The sequence below is a fragment of the Mustela nivalis genome, assembly GCF_964662115.1.
Source record: "Mustela nivalis genome assembly, chromosome: 8".
Lineage (NCBI taxonomy): Eukaryota > Metazoa > Chordata > Mammalia > Carnivora > Mustelidae > Mustela > Mustela nivalis.
The window spans coordinates 76,625,441-76,638,459 of record NC_139027.1 but is presented as its reverse complement, the minus strand read 5'-3'; the positions used below and the strand labels follow the sequence as shown (position 1 = coordinate 76,638,459).

Here is a 13,019-nt window from a genome sequence, read left to right as displayed (position 1 = left end):
AAGGAGGAGGGGGACAGGACTGGCTAAGGCCAGAGATGAGAAAGACCAGATGTGTCCAGAAAGTGCAGAGGCTTGGGTGGCCACAGGAGAGGGCCATGGGAGAAGGCGTATGTTGGAGAAGCAGAGGGAGCCAGACTGAATGAGAAGAGTGAAGGAAAGTGAGGGCAGGCGGAGAAGGTCTAGAAAAACCAGCAACTGTATGCCACTTGGCTGAGATTTACACTTTTAAAATCATTTTTCATACCCCTGGTTTAGCCTTTAAAAGAAAATGAGCCTCCGAAAAGATATAAATCTTAAAAAGCAGTAGGGCAATGGGGCCAATAGCCAGTCCTGGGGGCCCACATAAAGGTGAAATTTGGGTTATAAAGAAGTCTTCAGTGTTATAATAAGTTCCATAGTTTACGAAAATTAATGGTTTATCAAAGAATAATACAAGTCCCGGGCCTAAATTCACTAGCAATTTTCACACAAAGATAAACTCTTTTTGAAGGCAGAGACTTACTTTTAATATCACAGCAGGGTATATTTGATGGATTTAAAAAATATATATATTGTAACTGTTAACTAATATTAACCAGAGAATGACGCCATTCACTAATTCTGGAACACCTGAAAACATGTAGACGTCAAAAACTCCGACTGCTTCTTTATTAGACAGTCACAGGTTTGAAGACAGCTTCAGATAAACCTAACAATTGAGAAGCTGTAAGTATCCTTGCTCTTTCAACCAGTCTCTAGCTATAATTAGCAGCATGATTTCCTTTGTTCACAAGTTACTCTGGATAACTCCATATGGATGTTCCCCAAGGCAAAATACCTTGGACCTATTAGGTAAATGAATGGATGGCTGCTCAGTGGCTCAAATGATTGTACTAAGATCTGTGAGACAAAATGGTTATGATACTTCGTCTATGTGCGTCCTAGACCTTCCTTGACCAGGGCGAAAGCTTCCAGGCCTCCACCATCATGTCTGTCACGGTAAGCAACATTTAGATTTGGATAGGGATGCCTGGGTGGCTCTGTCTGTTAAGCATCTGCCTTGGGCTCAGGTCATGATCCTGGGGTCCTGGGATTGAGCCCCGCATGGGGCTCCCTGCTCGGCGGGAAGCCTGCTTCTCCCTCTCCCAGTCCCCCTGCTTGTGTTCCCTCTCTCACTGTCTCTCTCTCTCTGTCAAATAAATAAATAAAATCTTAAGGAAAAAAAAAAACAATTAGATTGGGATTAAAGTGGAACAGAGGGAGTAAGAAAGTTTTGTTATTAAAGGAGGAGCGTGGGGCACCTGGGTGGCTCAGTGGGCTAAAGCCTCTCCCTTCAGCTCGGGTCATGATCCCAGGATCCTGGGATTGAGCCCCGCATCAGGCTCTCTGCTCAGCAGGGAGCCTGCTTCCCTTCCTCTCTCTCTGCCTGCCTCTCTGCCTACTTGTGATCTCTGTCTGTCAAATAAATAAATAAAATCTTAAAAAAAAAAAAGAAAAAAGAGGAGCACTTTTCTAGTCAAGAGCGCTGGTGATGGGGGCAGCAGGGGTGGCCTCACTGTGGAGCTGCTGAAGCTTACCTCGGTTAGGCCCCTCATTTGCATAAGCTCCTTCCAAGGCCTACCAGGAGCCCTAGGCATGTGTTCACGTGGTCAAATGCCTCTGTAGAATTTGCCAAAGTAAGGTAAAATCAAATCCATTGTCCTCATGAGGGCCCTCAACATAGGTTTCAGGCCCCATGCAGCCTGGGTCCGCCCTGGCTTGAGAGGCAAGAGGAGTGCGGGTCAACTGCCCAACAAGAACCCTGTCAGAGCAACAAGGAGTTGGGGGGGGTGGGGGCTTTCCCATTCTTATTCCGTTCTAGTTCCTCTTCAAAAACCACCATTTCCTAAGCCCAGAGTTCTCAGTACCCTGATACTCCTCTCTGTGGCTACATGGTATTTGCCCATAAAGTCACAGCAGACGTTCAGCCGTTCCAAACTCATGCCAAGCTTTGAAGTGCTTTTTAATAGTGGAAATACGTGACTCACAGGTGGGCTTTGTAGCTACGGTAAATGCTTCTCGGTTATCTGTCGCTACTGTTATTCCACACCTCCAATTTGGAGGAGGAATTCTGCATATGCTTTGAGGCACTAAAAAAGAATAGTGAACTATATCTTAGCTCTTTTGTGAACCGTTTCCTTTTATTTCTTCTTGTATGGAACTAATGTGCTCATCATATTGTACTGGTTATGGGTGGGAAAGCAGTGGAGAGAAGGGAAATGCTGATTATTACATCACTGGTTGGCAGTTCCTCTGAGCTTCTGGAAGGTTAAGTGGTCAAGTAGCTTCTAATGTAAGATCAGGTCATTTCAAGGACCGACTCATCCCCCTGGTTTTCTGGCAAAGTGCTTTAGTAGACTTTGGACAAAATGCTTATAGTGGTAAAAGAAAAATAACTGACCACAACTAATATGAGACAAAGACAAAAAAAATAAAACCCTAAAACTAAACCCTTCATCTTGGAGGTTCCTGAATGGCTACTGACACAAAGACTATCTGTCCATGTACATAATAGACAATATATTTAAAGCATTTTTGAGAACATATAGACACAAAGGCCATTTTGGATACACCCTGTGTTGAATAGGGACATTTTGCTTCTCTATGTAACTTAATTATTTCATGAAGAGATGACAGAAAATACTGTTGCACTCCTTAAGTTAAACACTTGACATTTTTTATTCCTCAAAATGGAACATTTTCAAAATCTAGATATGTTTATTAATTAGTGATTATTAACACCCAGTAAACAACATTATGTCTTGTAAAAACACAATCTCTCTTCACAGCATGATGCTGAATCTATTATTCCCTGATTCCATATGCTGAAATACACTCAAATGGTCACAAATGACCTTAAGCATTAAATAAATGTAAATGAGGACAACATTGAAAATGTGCTTTTGATTGATAAGTAAAAGACCAGGTTGAAAATCACGTCCCAAAATGAAGTCCTCCCCAGAAGGGTATGGCAGTCCTCACTGTGGCGTAAAGGCTGCCTTAAGAATGAAGAAGACAGGATAGTGGATGGTTCTTTCTCCTGACCTGCCTGAGGCTTTCTGGGAAACTGGTTTGTGATTAAATGAGAAACAAAGGGCATCACCCACGCCCCCCACAACCCCAAGCCACCAGCTTGCGCTGACATTCTACTACAGGATTTAAAAACACGAGGACACTTCCTTACCTTTACCACCAGAGAAAAATAATCATTGCTATTCCACGGCCTCAGCCCAATCTGGACCACAGGTTTTTATTTTTTATTTTATTTTATTTTATTTTTTTAATAAAAATATATATGTCATTTATATATGTCATTTATATATATGCCATTTATATATCTAGCAACGAAAATTTACAGAGTAGGACCACAGGTTTTTAAAGCGATGCTGCTATTCAGTCATCTTTTTTTTTTTTTTTTTTTTTTTTAATTCCAAACTGAGTAGTGGTGGGAAAGCATCTTTGACACAGAGAAAATTCAAAATATCAAAGGTCTAACATCTGGGGTTCAACATATAAATGAATGCAAAAGGCACAAATACAGGTATTTCATGTGAAAAGTACTAAATAATTACTTGCTCTTCTAGGTCCTATCATCAGAACAAAAGAAAATGTAGCATCACAGAAAACACCATTGTTTTGGTTGAGGGTAAGAATTTCTCCAAGCTCGAATAATAATGAACAGAATCTAGGGGCGCCTGGGTGGCTCAGTTGTTAAAAGTCTGCCTTTGGCTCAGGTCATGATCCCAGGTCCTGGGATGGAGCCCCTCATGTGGCTGCCTGCTCTCTCTGCCTGCTTGTGGTCCCTTTCTCACTCTCTCTCTCTCTGTCAAATAAATAAATAAAAACTTAAAAAAAAAAAAAAAAGAACAGAATCTAAAAGGGAATGGATACCTAAACTATTTTAAAATCATAAATAGAGCAAGGTTTCTTAATCATGGCACTACTGACATTTTCGGCCAGATAGGTCTTTGTCGTGGGCACTCTCTTGTGCATTGTAGGATGGTGAGCAGGACCCCTGGCCTCTGTCTACTAGATGCCACTAGTGATCCTCTCCCCTGAGTCAGGACAATGCAAGAGTCCCGGGGGCAAGACTGCCCCCAGGCTGAGAACCAGAGGAAAAGAGCATTCATAAGGAGGCCCCAGGAAGGCTTCTCCCAGCTTCAGACTGTGCACTTTCAATCCTAAACTCATTCCCAACCTCGGGTTCAATATACTTCAGCTTTCCTCATTGGCTGAAGATAATGAAAATGCCCGCCTGCCCCTTCATGATCTTCTGAACATTAAATAAGAGATTTTTAAAGTGCTTAGAACAGTGCCTGACCCACAGTAAGTGCTCAGTAAATAAATGTTAGCTATTATTATTTTTAATTATCACCCACAGAGAAAACCAGAATGTTTTAATGAAGAAAAGTATCTTACCAGCTTGATATTTTCTGAGTTTTAAATGCACCAGCCTTCTGATTCCTTGTGATGATGTCGCTCACGTCTATAGAACACAGTTAAGAAAGCTTCTGCTGTGATTGTCAACTGACTCAAAAAAAAAAAAAAAAAACCCGTCCACAAATACAGTGATCTTCTTACTGTACATGGGATCAGCATAGTAAAAAGAGAAGAGTTGTAGGGTATGAGGCAGAAGAAGAAGGGTCAATCCCTTGTTCTACCACCAAATGTTGAATTACTTGCCACAGGCAAGCTCTTTTAATTCCCTGGGCAGCAGTTTTGTCACCTGTGAAATGTACCTGCAGGGAGCATGTGTGCAGGGTCCAGGGTTCTGGGTGCTGGTGGGTGTAGATGACTATCAGATAGGTGCCATGCCTCACTTGCTTAAAAGAGCTATAGCCCCAAAGGAATGCCTCTTTCAGTCAGTGGGGAAAGGACCTATACCAAGAAAAGCCATATATCTGGAAGACATGTTTTGAGGAGCTGGTTTATTACATCACACAGTGCCATCTTGGTGTAGGTCCGTGGGAAAAACCATGTCCAACAATGGGCAAAGCTAGGCTTGAGATCAACGTCATTTGCTTCCACTTCTGGACACTAAATCTTACAACTGTTTTGTTTCTCTTCTTGCTCTGGTCCCTGTGTGACCCAGAGCCAAACGGATGACCCAGCTGTATCAACCACCAGAGCTCTCATGGCATGTACTTTCTGTACTGACCTCCCATCCTGGCTTCATCATATTGTCCTGGCTTTCTGATTTCAATCACCTTCACTTACTCATTTATTTTATATGGCATATATTCTATATCATTGTAAAAAGCCACTAAGTTCCTCTTACAGAATAAAGCAGATTTAAATAAACAAGAAATAAAATAATTCCAGTGAAGGCTGCAAGCTGAACTAAATTGGGCCCATGGGGAGGACACCAAGCAGACAAGCGATGTTCCCCTAGTGCTCAGAAAAACAGATTTCCTGAATGCTCGGAACAAGCATTGGCCAAGATCTCCCTGTAAGAACAGAGCCACAGGACTTTTTAACCCAAATCTCTGCTTGAAACATCAGGCACACCCATTTCTTCTCTGAGTGAATAAGCAGGTACTGTGATAGCTTTCTGCCCCCCCAGGAGTAGTTAGGAAAAATCAATTAGGTCTCCTAATGAAGGGCTTTGTGGAGGTTTACAAAAGTGCTATAATGCAGACTTTTTTTTTTTTTTCTGGGTGAACTTTCCTGTATGCAAATTAAATACCGTTAAATTACATTCATTAAAAAAATAAAAGAGACTAATTTGCCTACTTGTTTTGATTAACTAAAATGACACATCGGCCTACAGTTCTGTCTATTTCAGGAAGAAAGTATTTCAGGAAAGTCTTCTAAATGAAATGTCTTGTAGGAAAGGACAGCTGACATCTTTATTCTGAGGAGAACAAAATTAGTGAAGAGTCAACTGACAACAGTTTTTGGTTTGAGCCCCTCCCCCCCACCACACCCTACTCCACGTTTCTATGACATCCAACAGCACACGGAAATACGCCCCAAACACCTGTAGCGTCGTGTGAGTACATGACTAATCTATCAAGCAAAACATATTATTTTGTTAGTGGAGGTAACACTTTTTATAAAATAGTCGCAGGGAAGTAAATTATATAACTCTGAAAACCTATTACTAATTTTTAGTAAACATCTTAACGCTATATGCTTTTATACAATTTATAAACCCGTGCCTCCAGGAGTTCAGGTTGAAGCAAGTGTACGTATTTATATTCTAGAGGGGCTTTTTTTTTCCTTTAATGAAAAAATTCACAGCAGTATTTAGGCTGCTTTATTTTTAGAGCTGGGAGGGAAATATATTTTATGGTTTAGGAGGTGTTTTTATATTAAAACAAGTACAGAGAAAAAAAAAAGAAATGGCAAGAGCATAATAAAATATCTTAAGATATTTACTCTGATAATCTTCCCCCCACCCTTCACTTTGGGTCAGATTTGGAGGCAGTACCTCTGGCTGGCACTGTGTCTAATAATACATTTTATCATTTTTCTGTGTTACCTCAGAGTGATAAAGGATGTCCAATCAAATCAAGTCAGTATGTCCAGGACAGTGTTCAACAGGGTGGACCAAATCATGTTCCCTGTACCGTACCTACCTTCTGGAAGTCTTCAGTGGGAGGTGCTGGGTGCAAAGATAGCTTTAATGTGATTTCTGATTAACTGGATCCAGAACAATCAACTCCAGGCTCCTTGTCTAGGCTACAGGATCCATGCTTGAGGCTAAAAGAAACCAAGTTTCTACATCTTGGTTTACTTCTGTCAAAAAAGCATAGTTCAGGAGTGGGGCTCCCTTTTAATTTTGGTTCAGTTGAGTTTTAATCTTAAAATGCACTTTTTTTGTATAATAATAAGTTACTGAAACAAGTAACTTTAACTTTATATATCTAAATATAATTAAGTTAATTACATAGAAAATATTATTTAAAATACTAGCCTCCTCCTGTAGTTAGTGATTATTAATTTATCAGGAGCCTGCATCTACATTTTGGGACTTGGCCCTGTTCTTTTTTTTTTTTTTTTAAGAGTTTATTTATTTGACAGACAGAGATCACAAGTAGGCAGAGAGGCAGGCAGAGAGATAGAGGGAGGAAGCAGGCTCCCTGCTGATCAGAGAGCCCCATGCGGGGCTCGATCCCATGACCCTGAGATCATGACCCGAGCCGAAGGCAGAGGCTTAACCCACTGAGCCACCCAGGTGCCCCTTGGCCTTGTTCTTTAAGCAAGAAAGTTCTTTTTAAAATAATAACATTGAGGGGCGCCTGGGTGGCTCAGCGGGTTAAAGCCTCTGCCTTCTGCTCAGGTTGTGATCTGGGAGTTCTGGGATGAAGCCCTGCACCAAGCTCTCTGCTCAGTGGGGAGCCTGCTTCCTCCTCTCTCTCTGCCTGCTTCTCTGCCTACTTGTGATCTCTGTCAAATAAATAAATAAAATCTTTAAAAAAATCTTTAAAATAATAACATTGTGATCCACAAAGTATTACTTTCTCAGTGTATGTTACCATTTATTTTCACTGGACCATACAAGGTGAGGGTAGGAAAACAAGAAATAATAATATAAATCCTGTTCGTTCTGACCTCTAAAGGATTTTAGAAATGCTGGACGTGGCAATATTTGCCAATTTAAAAGCTGCAAAATATTCTTAAATGTGCTCGTTATCAAGGGAATTGAGAAGACGACCGGGAGGTGCCTTGAACTGTTAGCTATGTCAACTGCTATGTTTTTGGATGAGAGGCCTTTTCTTCCTGAGAGTTCTGAGGAAACTGCAGGATGACACTCACCAAACTATTCTAGGTTTAAGTGAAACAGAATGGTTGAATGGGGGGAGATAAAACTTTGAAGTCAAATGAACCTGGCTGGCTTCTAAAGCTCATTCTGCTACTTGGTGGCTGTGTGAACTTGGGTAAATCAGCCTCTCTGAGCTCCATCTCAAAAACAGGAATAATGATCCCTATTTCACAGGCTTAATGGAGTATCACATAGGATGAGCCAGACCATATTGGTGCCTAATTCATGTCAGTTCATTTTCTTTTTCAATAACTCAGGCAAAAGCTTCAGTGGGATGAAGAGGCTGGTGAGTAACTAAAGTGAGGTTTGGCAGTCAAGCTTTATTTTCTCTCCCTGCTGCTCAGAACTAATTATGTGGACATTTATATTGTCCACAATTTAAATAACTGGAAAGAATCAAAGAACTTTTGCCCTGTAGATTTTCAGTGTCTTTCCCACGTATAAATGTGCTCCAGCCAAGGCATCTAGTGTGGGTCCCACCAGAAAGGGGACTTGTTTGTCTTGCCCACTGCTGTGTCTTCAATGCCTGAAATGGCCTGCAGGTAAACAGTGGTTGGATTAATTTTAATTAATTAGTTAGATTAATTTATTACTTAATCTAAATTGAATTTTCAAAGCTGTTTATTGAGCTTCTACCCAATATAAGGCACATGCAGTCCATTAATGACTCAGTTAGCAAATAGAGGTACAGCTGGCCCAGACATTAGAGGAACACAGGATGATGGCCTAGCATTGCCAAGGTCTTCACCATCTATAGCACAGGCTGCATAGTCCACAGGGAGCTTAATGCAGTAGTTACTCAAGTCAGAGATGCTGTTAATAAATAAGATAATGTTAAGCCAGGGCTCTCTCCTTTAAAATGCACGGGAGATTGACCAATTTGGGGTGAATCCTAAGCCTGAAATCATGATCCAGACTGTGCCTGCTGTAGGAATAAGATGCTTGGGTCAGAAGCACAAGAAATGGATCACCAAGCACTGCTACATTCTGCAGATAACATGCTTGATACTTCCTAAGGATGGGTCAAGGCAGGGTGCTTGTGTGGGGAGAATTAGTGAGTGAACCAGAGAGGGCTGCTCACCTCTAGGTATTGTACTTTTATCCATTACAATTGGGAAGAGGCTTGGCATCAATAATAAGTCAGTATACCATTTCTCCCCTCTGTTCTTATGCCATTGTCATCACCAGCCACGAACATTAGTGAGTTATTATTATCTGTAGGCACTTGGAGATTTCTTCCTTTATTATACCAAAAGGGCTGTGCCAAAGGAAAGGGAACATGTTTCAAACTATCTTAGGTGAAGCTGAGAACTGATGAACCAAATGATGCCATTTCTAATTTATCCTTTGTTCTCTGTGGGTACAGATAAATGGCATCTGTAAAGAGAGGCAGCTCTTGGGTAGGGGGGTTCTGGATTAGACGCAGCAGTACAGTTTAAGGACTAAGGAGAACCTCAGGGACACGTACCCACGAGTCTGAGAAAATATTTAGGACTTACATCATTCACTTACACCTCAAGTCTTAATCTCTTTTCAGATATCTCTGTTTAATAGATCTCAAATCAACATCTAGCTTTCCAGGGTCAAGGGAGAGAGCCCTGGAAGACATAGCCAAACCATCTGATACATCTGAAGGAAGATTAGAAATAACCTCACAACTGGTTATAGGCTTCTATGATATAAAGATTCAGAGCTCATCCATTCATTACCTGACATATTTAAAAAATAGAAATAATTGAAGATAAAAAGGAAGGATCAAAAAATGCTACTTTTTTAAAAGGTAAAAATCAGAACCTTAGAAGCTTAAGAGACTAGGAAATGAAGATTCAGTTGGATTCATTAAATTCGGATGCGAAGAACAACGAAAATAATTTTTAAAATGAAGAGAATAATATACAGGCCAATACTCAGATGTGATGTGGGACTGCCAGGTCGATTTTCAATTACATTTCACTGATGTATTCATTTGTTTCTTAATGTGCTCATCTTGCCCATTAAGAATAATTAGCAGCTTTGCTTAGAGATTTTCTGGTTTCTGGCAATGGTTCTCCCCCCTTCTTTTTTGTTGACATCCACTTTTACTTTTTAGAAAGTAATTTTTGGATAATATCCTACAACTGCTATATAATTTAGGCTTCCTAAAATTTTAAAGGAAAGATGTAAACAGTAATTTTTAAATGAATTTGTTTCAATCTATATGCATCAACAGTATGTGAGTCAGTGAATTAGTTATTCTTACAGAAAGTGGGCACACAAATAGAAAAAAAAATCATTCATATTAACCTTACTTAGCACAACAGCTTACAATGAATGCCAATTGTAAGCTCTATTAGCAAATCAAGAATAACATTAGTATTAAAAGGAAAAACACATTGCCAATTTTTAAGGCGTTAGGCATGCTTTTTTTCTCTTAATTAAAAAAAAAAATTAGATCTGGTTACAAAAGAAAAAAGCCCACAAACATGGAACAACTGCATGATAAAAACTGAACTCCATCAGGAAAGTCCTAAGAGATGAAATAAAACACACTACCGGTTTTGGTCTGAATCCTGAAAGGACCTACTTTATCTACATTGTAAAGTTCTTCCCCTCCTGCCCTTTGGCACCCCGCTATATTAAACCCATTGTAAAACCCAGCACAATAAAGCACTCTCAGGGCTGAGCTTCTGAGGACCAAATGTTAAAAATCCATTTTCTTGGGAGGGGGCTGTACCAATCATTTCTTTGAAAGGCCAGCAGAGTGAATACAGAATCGGAGATTTCCTCTCTGATTTCAAGAGCTGGCATGGCATCTTTGCTGTTCAAAGCAAAGGTGTGCTAATTAATGACATTAGCATTGCTTCCCTTCTCTGGAAGCGCTGTACTTTAGCTCAATAATAATTTGAGTACAATTAAATTTACATACTGACTAGAGATGTTCCTATAGTTGGATAAAAGTTCTAATTTGTTTCTGATGCTATTAAATGAGACACCTGCTGACTTGAGAAAAACCTCAGGTTGCCGGGCCCAATCTGAAAGTTTCTGTGGCTCTAATGACCCTCTCCTGTCCAATAATCCTCCTTCCCTCTTTTGCCCTCCTCCCCCCACAAAAAATACCATCCACTGGGGCTGAGCCAGCATACCTGCCTTCCTCTCGCTCTCTGTGCTCCCTGACATGCGGAGGAGGAACACAGTGAAATGATACAGTGCGAGGCATAACTCAGAATAAAGCAGAGTGAATGAAACAACATCGGCTCATCTCCGGGAATATTTTGAGAAACTTGCGACAGTCTGAAGATCATGATTAAAATCCTGCATCTTAAAAAAGGAAGCACCTTTTGTGATCTCTTTCCCTTGTGTGAAAGGCCAGGATTGTGATTGGCTGTTTTTCCTTCCTGAAATTTTTTTTTTTTTTTTAAGTCTGTCAGGCAATTAGCTGGGTGGGGCTCTGCAGAGCACACCAGTGCCGCTGAACAATATTAGCTACTGTGCTTCTTGTACCTCCTTTCTCCTATTTGAGCAGCCTGATCGAGTTGCTGCAAATTTTATTTTTAAATGATCGTGGAGCCAAGGTAGAAAAAGAAAATCAAAAGGGGGCTTTCTGTAAGAAGCCGCAAAAATCGAAAACTGCTTTGGCATTTTCGGGGTCTAAGATGCAAATAAGAGGATTGCCTCCTTCATAATGTAAATGTAAGGCATACCAAAAACCCAAAGCAAATATATCTTCCACTTCTCTCAATTTCTAACGGCTGTTAACTGCGCCTGAACAAATCAGCTCGATTGCTAAAGTAGCCACAAATTATGCTTGCTTTCTTAGTTAAAGTACAGTTCAATTTTCAGGAACTCTGTGTACATATTAGTAAAGCATAATCTAATATAATGGGCTTGGAACTGTAATAGCATAGCAGAAAAAAAAAAAAGAGATTGCTTTTATAATCCTAAATAAAAGGAAATAATGGAAAGCTAATAGCAGTTTCCAGTGGGGAGCTATAGGTAACCTCTTGACAATTAGAGTAGGTCCCATCCGACCTAGCACAGACACACAAGATCAAACCCAGGAAAGATCAAACCCATGATGAACATGATGCCGGAAGTTAGTTTTTGCAAGCAATAGTGGATATAATAAATATCCAATCGTGTACTTCATACTGGGAAATTTCAGTGACAATAAAAGGACAGGAATGCCTGAAAATTATTCTGAAGCAACTGTTCTCTTTGCCTTGAGTGGTCCACAAAATGTGGGCTCCTTTCACAAGATGTGACCATAAAAAAAAAAAAAAAAATCTATCGAACTAAAAGAAAAAACAGTCGTCACCAAATGAAGTCCATATATTCCTACTTTTTCTTAATTACTTATCACGTGTGTGGGGGCGATTCTTTTTTAATACCCCATGCTGTCTTTCTTTATATCAATTGTTACTCAGCCAGGAAAAAGGAACGAGCACAACAAACCCGTTTTCTATCTGAATAAGGATACTTCTGATGGCCTTTTCATTCCCATCAGTTAACAGAACTTCTTTGACATCTGCAGAAATAGCAACCTGAAAAAAAAAAGGAGCACAGCAAACAATGAGCAAATATGCTTGTCTGTGTGGAAGTGAAGACAGGAGTGACAAGCCTTCAGTATCATGCTTCCTCACCTATTTCTCTGTAACAATCTTCAATCTTTTTTCATTTTATGTCTGCATTATTTTAATCATTCAATCAAATCAGTCAATACTTTTATCATTCCATTTGCGGGAGCCTCTATCTTGCTATCATTCTGTTCGGTAATTGCATTGTGACAGCGGATGATGGTATTCTGAGAGGCTTTCATTTGTGGGCTTCTGTTTATCTGGTAGAGCCATCATACAAGGCTGTCACTCTGCCTTTCAGCTTGCTTCTGTCTGACTGCCTGATGCCCTTCATATAACTTTGCATTGCAGGCAGATGGCTTTGTGAGGGTAATTTTTTTGTGAGCTTTGACATGCTCGCACATTGGGCTGTAACCTCGACACATTGTGTAAGAGCGACAGGTTTGTCAAATGCCAATCAGTGTAACAATATGCTTTTATTTGTAGAGACATAAAAACTTGTCTAATGCACTGTGCTGCTACATAATATCTCCTGAATACATGACTCAGAACCCAGAGAATGGGGAACGACGTTCCTGAATGGCCAATCTAATTCAAAAGAATCTAATTACTGAGCGCTCTGGATCATGTTTGTTGGTGTAATAATGCAGGCAAAACATTAGCAGCTATATCATGGTGCT

General features: G+C 40.2%; 1 protein-coding gene across 1 annotated transcript in view; it reads right to left on the bottom strand.

Moving 5' to 3' along the window:
* Nucleotides 1-13,019, bottom strand: part of CAMKMT (calmodulin-lysine N-methyltransferase) — a 378,203-nt gene that overhangs the window by 43,829 nt on the left and 321,355 nt on the right. The window contains exons 6-7 of the mRNA XM_082746974.1: nt 12,243-12,306; nt 4,438-4,504 (exon numbers count right to left, since the gene is read on the bottom strand). Coding sequence (XP_082603100.1) covers nt 4,438-4,504; nt 12,243-12,306 — 131 coding nt within the window. The remainder of the gene's footprint in view (nt 1-4,437; nt 4,505-12,242; nt 12,307-13,019) is intronic.